This window comes from Neomonachus schauinslandi, chromosome 1 (genome assembly GCF_002201575.2).
Source record: "Neomonachus schauinslandi chromosome 1, ASM220157v2, whole genome shotgun sequence".
Taxonomy (NCBI): Eukaryota; Metazoa; Chordata; class Mammalia; order Carnivora; family Phocidae; genus Neomonachus; species Neomonachus schauinslandi.
This window is the reverse complement of record NC_058403.1, coordinates 200,440,063-200,456,444: the sequence shown is the minus strand read 5'-3', so window position 1 is coordinate 200,456,444 and position 16,382 is coordinate 200,440,063. Positions and strand designations below refer to the sequence as shown.

The window sequence follows — 16,382 nt, the reverse complement described above, 5'->3', positions numbered from 1 at the left end:
GGTCATGCTCCCTCCAACTTCCCTGCATTTTCTGGTCCCTCACTGGAGTCTTTCATTGTACTGACCTGAAGCTACCCATTAAGTTTGAGCCCCTCCCCTGGGATAAGGCTTGTTGGGAAAACCATTCTCTCAGAAGAGAAAGAGGATTCAGTCCATGTTTAGAGCCAAAGAGAAGGGGCTTCTGTCTCTTTCTGCAGCCCTTCATGCTGTTCCCTTTCCCTCTTCCTTCAGCAACACACGCCTGGGATCAAAGGGGAGGCTGGCGGTGCCCGTGGCTCCAAACATGCCAGTGTCATCTGAAGCAGGCCCAGAGGGCAGTGGTGCAGTCACCAATAGTAACTGCTGACCCAGGGCAGCTCTCCCTATTCAGATCTTGGGGGTTAAGGGTCAGAAGTGCTATGGGGCTGTTGTATTCCAACAGAAGTCCCCACCATCACCACCCTCATCTTGGAGGCAGACATAAAGAGGCTCCACGCAGTTGTCACTTGCTCACAAATTGCTCCTGCTCCTCTTAAATGTTACGAACAAAGTGCATTTCAACCTAACTTTGGTCCTGGTATGCAAGGGCCTCTAAGCACTGGATAACAGAGTTCTCAAACCAAGCTTCACAGATAGAGAAACTCACCCCGCAGGTCTAGCCTCACACTCTGAAAACCAAGATAGGAGACAGAAGAGAGACCTTTCTAAGACAAACTAGTCCTCGACAGCATGGTAGCTAGCATTAACAAGCCAAATCAAAGAGCGATTATGCCGGAGCCTACACTGAGCTTTTTATAGGTATAACCCTATCGAATCTAAATGACCACACCAGGGAGGGATTCCAAGGAAAGGAAGTAACCTGCGCCAGGGTCGCACAGCAAGTCAGTAGCGGGGCCAGGATTTAGCCACCCAGAGGGCACCGCTGGGGACTCAGGCCCAGCAAACGGGAGGCCCGGGATGGGGTGGGGACCGACACAAGCGTCGTGACTGTGACTCGCGGCTAGGCCCGACCGAGACGAGGGTCGGGCTCGTGCCCGCGCACTTACCGGGGTGCAGGTGAGCGCGCAGTGCGCGTGCACGGACCAATGCCCCGAAAGGACGGTGAGCGCGTGCGCGAGGCAGATGGTGGCGAGCACGAGCAGCGCGGCTTCAGGGATTTGCACCCAGCTGCTGCCCCAGCCCCAGCAGCCGGCGGCCGCAGCACCCAGCCAGGCCGGATAGAGCAGTCCCGCGAACGGCAGCACCGTGAGGCGCCGCAGCAGCGCCAGCCGCCGGTATGGCCACACGGCTGCGACCAGCTCGTCACCGCTCGCTATGAGCGCTGGGCCGGCGGCGAGGAGGGTGCGCGGCTGCGGCCCGGGCTTGGGTTGCCTGCCGGGCCGGGCCCCGCAAGGCCGGGCCCCGCAAGGCACCGCGTTGCCCACCCCCGCCGCCGCAGCCGCCGCCATCTTTCCCAGCGCCGTGCTCGCTTCCGGGCAGAGGCACCGCCTCACTTCCGACATTTTACTTCCGGTGAACTCAGGGCGCCGCCATGGCAGCCGGAGGGTAGAAAAAGCCTGACAATGGAGAAGTTGAGTTCAGAAGTTGTTACTCAGGGCGCCGCCATGACAGGCTGAGGCCGGAAGGAGAGGCAGGGCGCAGCCATGAGAGAGTCTTGAAAGGGTAAAGCTGCCTGCCCGCCCTGCCACGCCGGACTGAGACCGGAAAAGAGGAGGCGAGGCGGGCTGGGCGCCACCTTGACACCTGAACCGGAAAAGGGGAGCCCTAGTCCGGACTACCCGGGCAGTGGCCAGTTTGGATCATCAGGGGCGGAGCCTGGACACTGCGGAGGCGGGGCCAATTGCAGAAGCGCTGGGGTTCTGAGGGCGAGGCCTGTACAGGCCGAAGGGGCGGGGTTTGTCATGAGGGCGGGACTTGTTAGGGGCAGGGGTCCCGGGTTGGTTTCCCTGCGGGAGAGGCCCCTCCCTCGGGGTCCTGGGCGGGGCTGGCGCTGGCTGACTTAACAGAGCCAAGGCAGGACACAGACGCTGCCGAGAGGAGCGGTCATGTAACAATGATTACACACAGAAAGTTATTATTTTAACATAAAAATATGAAAAATGGGTGTTTATTTGAAATTACATGTATTCTGTAATATTTACTTTTCTGTTACATAAATGCTATTGTTTGAACAAAACCACATTAGGAATCATTAACAGTGGCAATCGGTAGTATTTAGTAGCTACTAATAGAAAACATTGCCTGAGAAAAATGTATAACAACACTTTTATGTTTCTTTGTCCTGATATAGCAATTTGAACTACTTTTTAAACTCTTTATCGGATGTTTATATCTTGTAGGTTAATTGTTGTATATTCTTAAGATACATAAGTGTAAGACGTGGTAAAAGGAGAACATAATGCAGTAGGACTTAGTTAATATTCTATATTTAGTAAAAGTAACGATGACGTTTCTTTCTGTCCCATTCACAGTAGGATATTTTTCCTCTTTAAGTTTTCTTTTTCAATAATACTTACCTGAATGGACTGCAATCTTTGTTTTATATAGTGATAAAACTAACGCAGTCCAAGGTGAGATCACTGATTTGCTTCCCTGCTCTTATCAAGCCCACGATTACTCTGATTCTTGGTGTCATTCCAGTGTGATAACATCAAGCTAAATATTGTCTTAACTAAAGCCTTTCAGCATGTATTTTACTTATTAGGTTTTTTGACTTTTATGGATTAGTTTTAAGCTCTCCAAAACAGCAGGGTTTTGTTTGTTTTTGTAGGCCAGGTATTGGTCAGTCAGGTCTTTGTATATATAAATTCATCATATAGTATTATGTCCAAAACGTTAATTATTTTTGAACACTCTAGAAAACATTGAATGTCATGATAAATTAAACCTCCCTTTCTCAGGGACAATTGTTTTTAAGCACATAGGTAATTTGAAATTGTGAAATTGAAATTAGATTCCAAATAGCTTATTCAGAAAGAAACTGAGAATATCCTGTTTAATTTGACTGCCCATTTCTGATGACGTTTTGAATTCTGAAGCAATCTTATTTCAAAAAAATGAGTCTTGGGGCGCCTGAGTGGCTCAGTCGTTAGGCGTCTGCCTTCGGCTCGGGTCATGATCCCGGGGTCCTGGGATGGAGCCCCGCATCGGGCTCCCTGCTCCGCGGGAAGCCTGCTTCTCCCTCTCCCACTCCCGCTGCTTGTGTTCCTTCTCTATCTCTGTCTCTGTCAAATAAATAATAAAATCTTTTTTAAAAAATGAGTCCTTTTTTTTTTCTGTATGAATTTTTAGAGGCAGTTGCTTCATCCGTGTCTGGGCTCCCATGGCATCTTCAAAGATCATCAAAATGTTTTGGAGAAACAGCATGTAAATTTCTGCTTTACTATAATTGTTTTCTCCATTCTAATCTTCAATGCATTTCCAAATTAGAGGACTTTTTCTTTTGTCACAGTTTGAAACTGTGATTTTATGGCAGGCCAACTTAAAAAAAAACAACACTTTATTAGAGCAGTTTTAGGGTCAGGCAAATTGAGAGAAGGGTACAGCAATTTCCTATACATCCCCTGCCACCATACATATATAGCAGACTGATTATCAACATCTCTCACCATTGTTACCAATAAACCCATTGCCTATAGTTCACCTTAGGGTTCACTCTTGGTATGGTACATTTTATTGGTTTGGACAAATACAGAATGAATGTATCCATCACTATAGTACAGAGTAGTTTCACTGCCCTACAAGTCCACTGTGATCTGCCTATTCATCCCTCCTCCCCTCAACTCCTGGGAACCACTGATCTTTTTAGAGTCTCCATAGTTTTGCCTTTTCCAGAATATCATATAATTGGAATCATACAGTATGTACCCTTTTCAGATTGGCTTCTTTCACTTAGTAATATGAACTTATGGTTCCTCCGTATCCTTTTATGGCTTGATATCTGATTTATTTTTAATGCTGCATAATACTCCATTATCTGGATGTACCCAGTTTATCCATTCATGTATATCTTGGTTCTTCCAAGTTTTGAATTATGAATAAAGCTGCTATAAACATCTCTGTGTAGGTTGTTTATTAATGACTACAAGGTGACGTCTAATTAATTTTCAGCTTTACTGAGAAATAATTGACATGTATCATTGTGTGAATTTAAGGTGTATAATGTGATTATTTGATACATGTATATATTGCAACATGCTTAACAAAATATAGTTAGTTAACACCCCTTTACCTCACCATTTTTTACTGTTGCAGTTATGGTGAGAATATTAAAGCTCTACTCTCATAGCAACTTTCAAGTATACAATATTGTTAATGATAGTCACTATGCTTGTACATTAGATTCCCAGAACTTATTCATCTTATAACTGAAAGTTTCTACTCTGACCAACATCATCTCCATTTCTCCCACCACTCAGCCACTGGCAACCAACATTCTACTCTCTCCAGTTCATGGTTTTAGATTCCACACATAAGTGAGATCATACGGTATTTGTCTTTATCTGCCTGACTTATTTCACTTAGCATAATGCCCTCAAGGTCTAAAGGTCCATCCATGTTGCCACAAAAGGCAGGATTTCCTTCTTCTTTATGACTACTATTCTAATACATACATACATATATATGTATGTATATGAATAATCTCACATTTTAGTTAGTTGTATATATCACATTTTCTTTATCCATTTATTTGTTGATTGACACTTAGGTTGTTTCCATGTCTTGGCTATTGTGAATAATGCTGCAATTAACATGGGTGTAGCTATTTCTTTGAGATAGTGTTTTCATTTCCTTTGGATATATACCCAGAAATGGGATTGCTGGTGGTTCTATTTTCAATTTGATTTGAGGAGCCTTCATACAGTTTTCCACAGTGGGTGTATCAATTCACATTCCCACCTACAGTGCACAAGGGTTCCATTTTCTCCACACCCTTGCCAGCATTTGTTATCTTATGTCTTTTTTATAATAGTTACTCTAACAGGTGTGAGGTGATATCTTACTGTGGTTTTGATTTGCATTTCCCTGACGATTAGTGATGTTGAACATCTGTTGGCCATCTGTATATCTTCTTTGGTAAAATGTCTATTCAAGTTCTCTGCCATTTTTTAATTGGATATATTTGCTATTAAGCTGTATGAGTTTTTTTTTTTTTTTTTAAGATTTTATTTATTTATTTAATTGACAGAGAGAGAGAGAGAGAGAGAGACAGCATGAGGGGGAACACAAGTAGGGGGAGTGGGAGAGGGAGAAGCAGGCTTCCGGCTGAGCAGGGAGCCCCATGCGGGGCTCTATCCCAGGACCCCAGGACCATGACCTGAGCCGAAGGCAGTTGCCCAACCAACTGAGCCACTCAGGCGCCCCTAAGCTGTATGAGTTCATTACATATGTTGGATATTAACCCTATACACACACACACACACACACACAGTTTGCAAATATTTCCTCCCATTCCATGGATTGCCTTTTCATTTTATTTCTTTTGTTGTACAGAGCATTTTGGTTTGGTATAGTCCTCCTTGTTCGTTTTTGCTTTTGTTGATTGTGCTCTTGGTGTCACATCCAAAAAATCATGGCCAAGACCAATATTGAGGAAATTATTTCCTATGTGTTCTTCTGGAATTTTTATGGTTTCAGGTCTTGTTAAGTCCTTAGTCCATTTTGAGTTAATTTTTGTGAGTGGTGTAAGACAGGGGTCCAACTTTATTCTTTTCCATGTGGATATCCAGTTGGTCCCAGCACCATTTATTGAAGAGACTATCCTTTCCAACTTGACTATTCTTGGCTGCCTTGACAAGCTGACTGTATATGTGGGGGTTTATTTCTGGACTCTTGTTTCTGATCCATTGGTCTATTTTTTTTTTTTAAAGATCTTATTTATTTGAAGGGGGGGCAAGGGAGAGCACGAGCAGGGGTAGGGGTAGAGGGAGAGGGAGAAGCAGACTTCCCACTGAGCAGGGAGCCCAAGGTGGGGCTCCATCCCAGAACCCTGAGATCATGACACGGGCCGAAGGCAGATGCTTAACTGACTGAACTACCCAGCCACCCCTCCATTGGTCTATTTGTTTGTTTTTATTCCAGTATCATACTGTTTTGATTACTATCATTTTGTAACATAATTTGAAATCAGGAAGTGTGATGCCTTCTGCTTAGTCCTTTTTTAGGATTGCTTTGGCTATCCAGGGGCTTTTGTAGTTCCACACTAATCTTAAGATCATTTTTTCTATTTCTGTGAAAAATGGCATTGCAATTTTGATAGATATTGCATCGAATCTCTAGATGGCTTTGGGAAGTATAGACATTTTAACAATATTAACTTTTCTGATCCATGAACATGGGCTATCTTTCCATTTTTCTGTGACTTCAGTTTCATCAAAATCTAGTTTTCAATTCATAGAGCTTTCACTTCCTTGGTTACATTCATTCCCAGGTATTTTAGTGTCTTTAACTCTATTGTAGATGCTGTCTTTATTTCTTTTTCAGATAGTTCATGGTTGGTGTATAGAAATGCAACTGGATTTAGTATGCTGACTTTGTATTTTAAAACTTTTCTTTGTTTTAATTTTAAGTTTTTTGACAGTCTTTAGGATTTTTTATGTAAAAGATCATATCATCAACAAACACAATTTTACTTATTCCTTTCTGATTTGGATGTCTTTTGTTTCTTCTTCTTGCCTGAGTAGGACTTCCAGTACTATGTTAAAAAGGAGTGGTAAGAGTGGGCATTCTTGTTCCTGATTTTAGAAGGAAAGCTTTCAATCCTTCCCCATTGAGTACGATGTTGGCTGTATGTTTCTCATATATAGCCTTTATTATGTTGAGGTGTGTTCCTTTTATACCCAACTTGAGGGTTTTCTATCATGCAAAAATGTTGAATTTTGTCAAATGCTTTTTCTGCATCTGTTGAGATAATCACATAATTTTTGTCTTTCCTCCTATTAATGTGGTGTATATTTATTGATTTGTGTGTGTTGAACCATCCTTGCATCCCAGGGAAAAATCCCATTTGATCATGGTGAATGATCCTTTTAATGTGCTGCTCAATTTGGTTTGCTAATATTTTGTTGAGATTTTTGCATCTATATTCATCAGAGATATTGGCCTGTGTGTGTACATATATATTTGGTAGGTGGCAAAACAACACTCCAGGCATTTCTTAGGTTGCACTTTTATTTTTTAAGTTAATACACAGTACTATGTCATATTTGATAGATTCCATGCTTCTGTGATCAGTTAATGTTTCTTGAAAAAAACATAAAGATTAACAATATTTATTCATCCTAACTGAAGTTCCTTGGGTAATAAATTTTTAAATAATTTTAAATGAACAAATTAAATTAACAGCTTGTTCACTTCAGTATTTTCAATAATTCCTCTGCTCTTTTTTTAAAAAGATTGTATGTATGTATGTATGTACATACGTATGTAATCTCTACACACAATATGGGGCTGGAATCTACAACCCTGAAATCAAGAGTTAAATGCGCCACTGACTGAGCCAGCCTGGCACCCCTGCCCCCTCTCTTTTCAATTTCAGATATCCATAAAAAAATTTTGCTGAGAAAAATAAACTTCAGTTTAGTTCAAGTAGAATAATTAGAAGTGTGGGTCAAGGAGTGTGAATTAATGAGTGTTTACTGTGTTCAGTGTAATTCTGGAGTATGAGAGTATAAGAGATCTTAGTTTAATGGTTAATTAGATTCTTCCAGTATAGATAAGGAGACAGGAAGAGAAAGAAAAGAACAGCAAGAGCCCTAACCAGGCCATGTGGGGCCTAAAAGAAAGTCATTCACAGATAGCCCCGGTACAGCTTTCTGAGGGCAGCTCACCCCCATCCTAACTCTCACTTTAGAGCACTGTAATCCCCAACAGTGAAGGTGAGCACCCCAGGATACTGGGCCACAGGGCAGTTTACTGTGAGAAAGATGATTCTGACCTCCTGTCTATCTGGGAATGAACCAGCACTCAGATTTACCTAGAAGCAACCCTTCTGCTCAGATGCCTGACGGATAGTTCAACCTTGGACACTGACTGACCTGCAGGTAAAGTGAATGTCTGGGCTGCTTCATGCCTGCTCGGGTAGAATGGTTGTTGTATTTAGTCTCAGAATAATACACTTTTTATGAAATGAAATTAAAGTAGTTGTCATACTAGTAAATTTGTAAGATAGGAACAGATTTTCCTAAAGGTATATTCACTTTTATTGTGGTCATCTATCTTCTTAAACATAATAATGCCAATTGTTATTCAAGTCTGGTAGGTGACTCTATACCTTACTGATACATAAAACCCTGGGCAACTTAAAGCCATCATGTAGTTGTTTTAATCAACCAGGTGAAGTGAGGCTTATAGGTTTCTGGTGAATCTGAGACTCCTGATATGGAAACATCAAGAAATTTATATATCTGGATTTCCTTATTGTGATTTTGGGCACAGAAATAACATGACTTGGTTATAAAAATAAGTGTCATGTAGAAGGCACAGAATACACTTATCTTGAACCTAATGGAGAGCCAAGACATAACCCATGTATATATGGTCAACTAACCTTTGACAAGGGCACCAAGAATACACAATAAGGAAAGGATAGTCTCTTTGGTAGACTATTAAAAAATAGGTATCCACATGCAAAAGAAGGAAACTGAACCCTTATCTTATGCCATACAAAAATTAACTTGAGACTGATTTAAGACTTCAGTGTTAAGACATGAAACTATAAAATTCCTAGAAGAAGACATAGGGAGGAAGCTCCTTGACATTGATTGGTCTTGGCAATAAACTTTTTGGATCTGACACGAAAAGCACAGGCAAGAAAAGCAAAAATAAGCAAGGGGAACTGCAGAATAAGCTTATCTCATTTTTTAAAAAGATTATCCCCAAAAATAAAGCATTTAAAAATATTTTTGATAAATTTAGGCTCACTGAGAAGGTATCTATAGATCCCTGGGAGTTTTGAAAAACCTGCCATGGTTTGCTTCTGCAGAAATAGTCAAGCACTCCATCTGTCCCACCCAGGACTTGGGAGATTTCCATCAAATGCCAAAATGACCCACCAATCTTGACTGGTTATGCTAACAGATGTGTTTTAATGACCAGTTATAAACATTAACTAAAAGGTCTTTTTTCTTGCAGGAGATGTTAAACATTTAAAAGATTATATGAAATACTGCTCCTGATTTCTGTTAGCAATACTGCTATCATCACCTACAAAACCTCACCATAATAATAAAGATCAGAGAAAGATTAAAGAACCATTGTGAAAATAAAGAAAATTAAAAATTGACACTAAAAATGGGGCATCTGGCTGGCTCAGCTGGAAGAGCATGTGACTCTTGATCTCAGGGTCATGAGTTCCTACCCCACGTTGGGTGTAGAGATTACTTAAATAAAAACTTTAAAAAATATAAAAAGAAATTAACACTAATAAAAATTCCAGCACAGTTTTGAAAATGGAAATTGAAAATCTAATTCTAAAATGCATTTGAGGGCGCCTGGGTGGCTCAGTTGGTTAAGCGACTGCCTTTGGCTCAGGTCATGATCCTGGAGTCCCTGGATCGAGTCCCGCATGGGGCTCCCTGCTCGGCAGGGAGTCTGCTTCTCCCTCTGACCCTCCCCCCTCTCATGTGCTTGCTCTCTCTCATTCTCTCTCTCTCAAATAAATAAATAAATAAAATCTTTAAAAAAAAATAAAATGCATTTGAGATGTAAAGGGCCACGAAGAGCCAAGACATTGTTAAAAAACTAAATAAGGGAGACAATTCTATAAATTCAAAAACTTAATAAAAAACTATAAAGGTTAAGGCAGTGATCTTGAAACAAGACTAGAAAATAGAACAATGGAAAAGATCACAGCCCCAAAACAGACCAACACATATGGGACATGTGAGCTATGACAAAAGTACTGTAAATTACTGATGAAATGCATTTTAAAAAGTAATGGTGCTAGGTTAATTGGATAGCCATATAGAAAGGCAAATCTTTTTAATTAATTAATTAATTTATTAATTAATTTATTTATTTATTTTGAGAGACAGTGGAAGTGGGGTGGTGGGGAAGGAGCAGAGAAGGAGAGGGAGAGAGAGAGAGAATCCTAAGCAGGCTGCATGCCCAGTGTGGAGCCCGACATGGGGCTCAGTCTCACAACCCTGAGATCATGACCTGAGCCAAAATCAAGAGTTGGACACTTAAGCAACTGAGCCACCCAGGTGCCCCAAAAAGCAAATCTTAAAACTATCTTTTTTTAAAAAAATTTTTTAAAGATTTTATTTATTTATTTGATAGAGAGAGAGAGCACAAGCAGGCAGAGCTGTAGACAAAGGGAGAGGGAGAAGCAGGCTCTCCGCTGAGCAGGGAGCCTGATGCGGGGGACCCTCGGATCATGACCCAAGCCGAAGGCAACCACTTAACCAACTGAGCCACCCAGATGCCCCAAATCTTAAAACTATCATATACCATTCACAAAAATCAATTCTAAGAGAAATGTACATTTAAACACGAATGTTGAAAAATAATCTTTAATAAATTATTTTTATGATCTGGAGTTAGGGAAATATTTTTATTTTATTTTATTTTTTTAAAGATTTTATTTATTTATTTGATAGAGAGAGACACAGCGAGAGAGGGAACACAAGCAAGGGGGAGTGGGAGAGGGACAAGCAGGCTTCCCGCAGAGCAGAGAGCTCGATATGGGACTCAATCCCAGGACCCTGGGACCACGACCTGAGCCAAAGGCAGTTGCCTAACAACTGAGCCACCCAGGCGCCCGGGAAATATATTTTTTTAATTTATTTATTTTTTTAATTTCTTTTTTAAAGTAATCTCTACACCCAATGTGGGGCTTGAACTCACGACCCTGAGATCAAGAGTTGCATGGTTTGGGTGCCTGGGTGGCTCAGATGGTTAAGCGTCTGCCTTCAGCCCAAGTCATGATCCCAGGGTCCTGGAATCGAGTCCTGCATCAGGCTCCCTGCTCAGCGGGGAGCCTGCTTCTCCCTCTGCCTCTCTCTCTGTCTCTTATGAATAAATAAATAAAATCTTTTTTTTTTAATTTTATTTATTTATTTTGACAGAGACACAGTGAGAGAGGGAACACAAGCAGAGGGAGTGGGAGAGGGAGAAGCAGGCTTCCCGCTTAGCAGGGAGCCTGATGTGGGGCTCGATCCCAGGACCCTGGGATCATGACCTGAGCCGGAGGCAGACGCCCAACGACTGAGCCACCCAGGCGCCCCATAAATAAATAAAATCTTAAAAAAAAAAAAAAAAAGAGTTGCACGGTCTTCCAATGGAGCCAGCCAGGTGCCCCTAGTTAGGGAAAGATTTCTTAAACAGATCACAAAAAGCAACAGCTATAAAGGAAGAGCTTGATAAACTGAACTACATTTAAATTAAGAATATGTGCCTATCAAAAGACACCATTAAGAGAGTGAAGAGTAAAGTCAAGAGAACAGATATATATATAACACATATAACTGATAAAGGGCTCACGTTCAGAATATGTAAGTAACTCCTGTAAGTCAATAAGAAAAAGACAATCTAATAGAAAAATGGGTAGAAGACCTGAATGTGTAATTTACCAAAAAAGATATCAAAGTGAGTTCAACTTCCTTTTTTTTTTTTCTTATTTTAAAGATTTTATTTCTTTATTTGACAGAGCGAGCACAAGCAGGGGGAGTGGCAGGCAGAGGTAGAGAGAGAAGCAGGCTCCCCGCAGAGCAAGGGAAGCCCAATGTGGGACTCGATCCCAGGACCCCAGGATCATGACCTGAGCTGAAGGCAGTCGCTTAACCAACTGAGCCACCCAGGCACCCGAGTTCAACTTCCTTAATAATCATGTACATTTGAATTAAAGTAACAATGAGATACTACTCCACATCCTCCAGAATACCTAAGATTAAAAAGACTGCCAACACCAAGTGTTTGTGCTGTGTGGATGTGGTGCAATGAGAACTCATTTGCTGTAAGAGGGAATGCACTGTGTTTGACATCGTATGCTAGATCTAACAGTGAACATAGCAATTTAGCATGACAGAGGCTCCCTGTGCACAAGCTTGAGAGTTAAAAATTAAAGGGGTGGGTCCTACACTTTCATGAGTTTACCTCCAGGAGCCCCTTCAGATTCTCCCTGAAGATCAGAGAAAAACTGCCTGCTTCCCTCAAGGGAAGGGAAAAAAACCACTTTGAAATATGCCCAGAGTATTCTGTTCCCTTAACAAAACCCTGCCCTCAAGGAAACTATTCTACCAAAGTCTAACCATTCTGGGTTTTACCAGACCCTCACAGACATGGGGAGTGGGAAATAACCAATTCCAGTTCCCTGTAGTCTTCCAGTCTCACCCAGGCAGAGGGTGGCGAGTGGCCGAGAAGCAGTTGTAAAGGTCTCAGCCTGAAGCACTGGCTCACTAAAAGTTAACTGGCTTCATCATAGGACCAGGGGACACTTCCCCTCCCTCCACACCTCCCCACCACATTGTTATGTATAGCTCCTGAACAATAACAGGGGATTACAATGGAAAGAACTGCAAGCCTCCGACTTTATTTCAGAAGAAGTCTCTAGGAAAACCCAAAGATAATAGTGGGGGAAAAATACAAGGACCCCAGAGGAAATTTTAGCCTCTAACACCTAAGCTTCAGCAGACGGTAAATATAACTTCTACACAGATAAACATAGAACCTCACACTAAAGGCATATTTACCTCAGGTCCTTTTACCTGGTACATCACGTTTAGCTTTCAACAAAAGCTACAAGGCATACTAAAAGGCAAAAACCTATAGCTTGAAGACACAGAGAAAGCATCAGAACCAGGCTCAATATGGCAGAAATTTTAGAATTATCAGACCAGGAACTTAAAATAACTATGATCACTATGCTAAGGCTCTAAAGGAAAAAGCGGACAACATGGGAGAACATATGGGTAATGTAAGAGAGAGATGGAAACTCTAAGAATCAGAAGGAAGTGCTAGAAACAAAAAACACTAAAAGAAATAATGTCTTTGAGGGGCACCTGGGTGGCTCAGTCATTAAGCGTCTGCCTTCAGCTCAGGTCATGATCCCAGGGTCCTGGGATCGAGCCCCGCATTGGGCTCCCTGCTCGGCGGGAAGCCTGCTTCTCCCTCTCCCACTCCCCCTGCTTGTGTTCCCTCTCTCGCTGTGTCTCTCTCTGTCAAATAAATAAATAAAATCTTAAAAAAAAAAAAAAAGAAAGAATGTCTTTGATGGGCTCATCAGTAGACTGGACACAGTTGAGAAAAGAATCCATGAGCTTGAAGATATGTCACTAGAAACTCCCCAAACCGAAAAGCAAAGAGAAAAAAGAATGAAACAGAATATCTAAGAACTGTAGGACAATTATAAAAGTGTAATCATACTTGTAATACAAAAGGACAAGAAAGAAGGAATCTACGAAGTAATAACAGCTGAGAATTTTCCAAAATGAATGACAGACACCAAACTACAACCAGGAAGCTCAAAGAATCGTAAGCAAATACCAAAAAAAGTCTACACTTAGGCATATCATATTCAAACTGCAGAAAAATCAAAGACACAGAGAAGATCTTGAATTGTAAGAAGTCCGGTGGAGGAAATACACCTTATTTATAGAGAAACAAAGATAAGATTTTCACTAGACTTCTCTGCAGAAACCCACCAATCTAGAATTCTGTGTCCAGCAAAATATCCTTCAAAAAAAAATGAAGGAAAAATACTCTCTTGGACAAACAAAATTTGAGGATTTTGTAGATCTGCCTGTCAAGAAATGTTAAAAGAAGTTCTTCAGAGAGAAGGAAAATTATATAGGTAAGAAACTCAGATCTACATGAAGAAAGGAAGAGTGTTAGAGAAGGAATAAATGGACTTCTCCCTCCCCTCACGTCTTGATGCCAAGCCCCAGGCCCATGCTGAATGATATGGACATGGAGCACGACGGCTCTGTGGGCTTAAAAAAATAAAGAAGATTTGCTTTCGTGACCCACAGCTGCAACCTCTAATTTAAAGATACTGCAATGGACATAGCAAGTTCTCTGGCTCATGGAAGGGAGAAATCTACTCCAAAGACTCTGAGCAAAATTTGGAAATAAGAAATAAAAATATGATGAAAGCTATCTTCCCCTCAACTTTACAGAAGTTGGTAACATACCTTATTGCGTCATATGCAACAGAATATTTCCCTACAGTGTTAAAGAAAAACCAATTTGGAAGAAAAAAAAATAAAAAGAAAAAAGAAGAACTGGAGCTGGACAGTAGTAGTTAATGCAGTAAAAGCAGGTTTTATTCAGAAACTATTGCAACAGGGGAAAAAGAGGCCTCAGTATAGAACTGGGCCCCATCCCTAGGACAGCACAAAATGGGGACTAAAAAAAGCCAAAGAGGAGGGTCAGGGTCAGGGGATGGAAAATTACTAAGAGGAAACCTCAGGAATAGAAAGATTCTAGTTAAACAGACCTGACAGGATTCTTGCTGAAGGCAGGCCAGGGTGGTCAGATGCTGTACAAAGGAAAACCCACAGTCTTTCCACCCCTGAGTCTTTCTCCTGTGAATCTCCCTTACTACTCACACAAAACACTTCACTTCTGGTCACCAAAAGAGTGGTTTTTGTCCCTACATGAAGCAATTCTCCATGACATCAGCTGGGGTGTCCTGCAATTCAACTCAATTCTGACACTATCTGTCCAGAGATAGCATCAGGTTCCACAGGTTAAGGTTCAGACCCACAAAGCAGCCGCCCCTCCCCCACTTCAGATGCCAATCCAAGTCCAGGTTATCACCTGTGCTTCTGACTGATGAGCTCTAGAGTGGAACTTCCAACAACCCCTTCCGTAGGTTCAATTCATTTGCTAGAGTGGCTCACAGGGCTCGGGAAACACTTCCGTTTACCACTGTATTAAAGGATGTGATAAAGGATACGTGACCAGTTAGATGAAGAGATACACTGGGCGAGGTCTGGGAGGGTCCTGAGCACAGGAGCTTCTGTCCCTATGGAGTTGGGGTGCATTACCCTCCCAATGTGGATGTGTTCATGTGGAGACTCTCTGAACCCTGTAATATTGGGATTTTTATGGAGGCTTCCTCATGTAGATCATTAACTCCATTTCCAGCCCCTTTCCCCTCTCTTGAGGATTGGTGAGGGGCAGTGGTATGGAGCCGAATAGTCCAGCTCCAATCATGGCTTGGCCTTTCTGATGACAGTCTCTGTCCAGGAGTCATCCAGGAGCCCCTCCAGAGTTGCCTCATTAGAACAAGACATTCTTACCACCCAGGAAATTCCAAGGGATTTAGGAGTCCTCTGTCAGGAGCTGGGGTTGAAGACAAAATATCAGAACAAGAGACGCTCCTAGTGCTCTGAACACTTGGGAAATTTAAGGGTTTCAGTTCCTGTGCCAGGAACTGGGGGCAGACACCAATATATATGTTTTATTTTCTCACAGATACCAAAGCGGGTAGATGAAGAATATTATCAGATGTTGAGGGTGGAGAGTTCTCTCTAAACTGACTTGACAAGATTCTTGCTACAACTGGGTGGTGCAGGATAGCCAAGGACAGACTACAAGGTCCAGGCCTAGAGAAGCATGACTAAAGTTTAGTCAAGGAGAGTCTCTGTCCATAGCTACTGTGAAGCCAGTTAAACTGTGGTATCATGTTGACACTGATCAGCCAGAGTTTTAAGAAAAAGGAACTGAATTATTTGAAGTATAGACATCATGGCTTTCTTTAAACACCAAAAATTATTACAGATTTCCAAACTAAACATGAAAAGGCCACCAAAGCATCCTTAATTTTTAGTAAGGTAAATATCAATCACTCTAAGCCACATAAACAAAAAGGCCTTTGGGGGTGTTCCCCTCCCCCGTTATTTAGAGTAAAGGGTTCCTGAGACCCAAGTGAGAAGACCATTGTGAATTATCCCCAGCCTTAACAGGTCCCTTTCTTGCACCGACTTCAAGAAGAGCCATCAAGAGAGAATCCTAAGTACCTCTCTGTAAAAGCCCTTGGCCAGGCCTACGTTTTTTAGTTCTTTTAGGCCAGCGAGCTGGTGTTTGGTGAGCTGAGGGACTTTGGACCACAGTTAGCTTTTTTCCTCTCTGTTCTCTTTCTCTTTTGTTTCTTTTTTTCTCATCTTTATGTAGTTTGTTAGTACTGTTAGGGGGCATTTCTAGTTAGTATTGCTAGCAGTCAGTTGCTGAGCTGCGGGACCTCACAGCCATGCCTGCGACCAGGAGACCCGCACTGACAACCACTGGCTCCTCAAGACCTTTGGCCAGGGCGGCTTTGCTGAAGTGAGGTCGGTCTGGCACAACCTAAGTGGGACAGAAGCATCCATGAGGGTCATTGACAAGAGCCAGCAGAGCTCCTCCAGCCTCCACAGACCATTCCTTGAAGTCCAGAGCCTGGAGGCCCTGAATCACGACCC

The 16,382-nt window shown here is 42.0% G+C and overlaps 1 protein-coding gene across 1 annotated transcript in view; it reads right to left on the bottom strand.

The window, feature by feature from the left end:
• Positions 1-1,438, bottom strand: part of ATP13A1 (ATPase 13A1) — a 16,561-nt gene extending 15,123 nt beyond the window's left edge. The window contains exon 1 of the mRNA XM_021683239.1: positions 1,026-1,438. Within this exon, the coding sequence (XP_021538914.1) occupies positions 1,026-1,427 (402 nt within the window). The 5' untranslated portion in view covers positions 1,428-1,438. The remainder of the gene's footprint in view (positions 1-1,025) is intronic.
• Between the last annotated feature and the right edge of the window lie 14,944 nt (positions 1,439-16,382).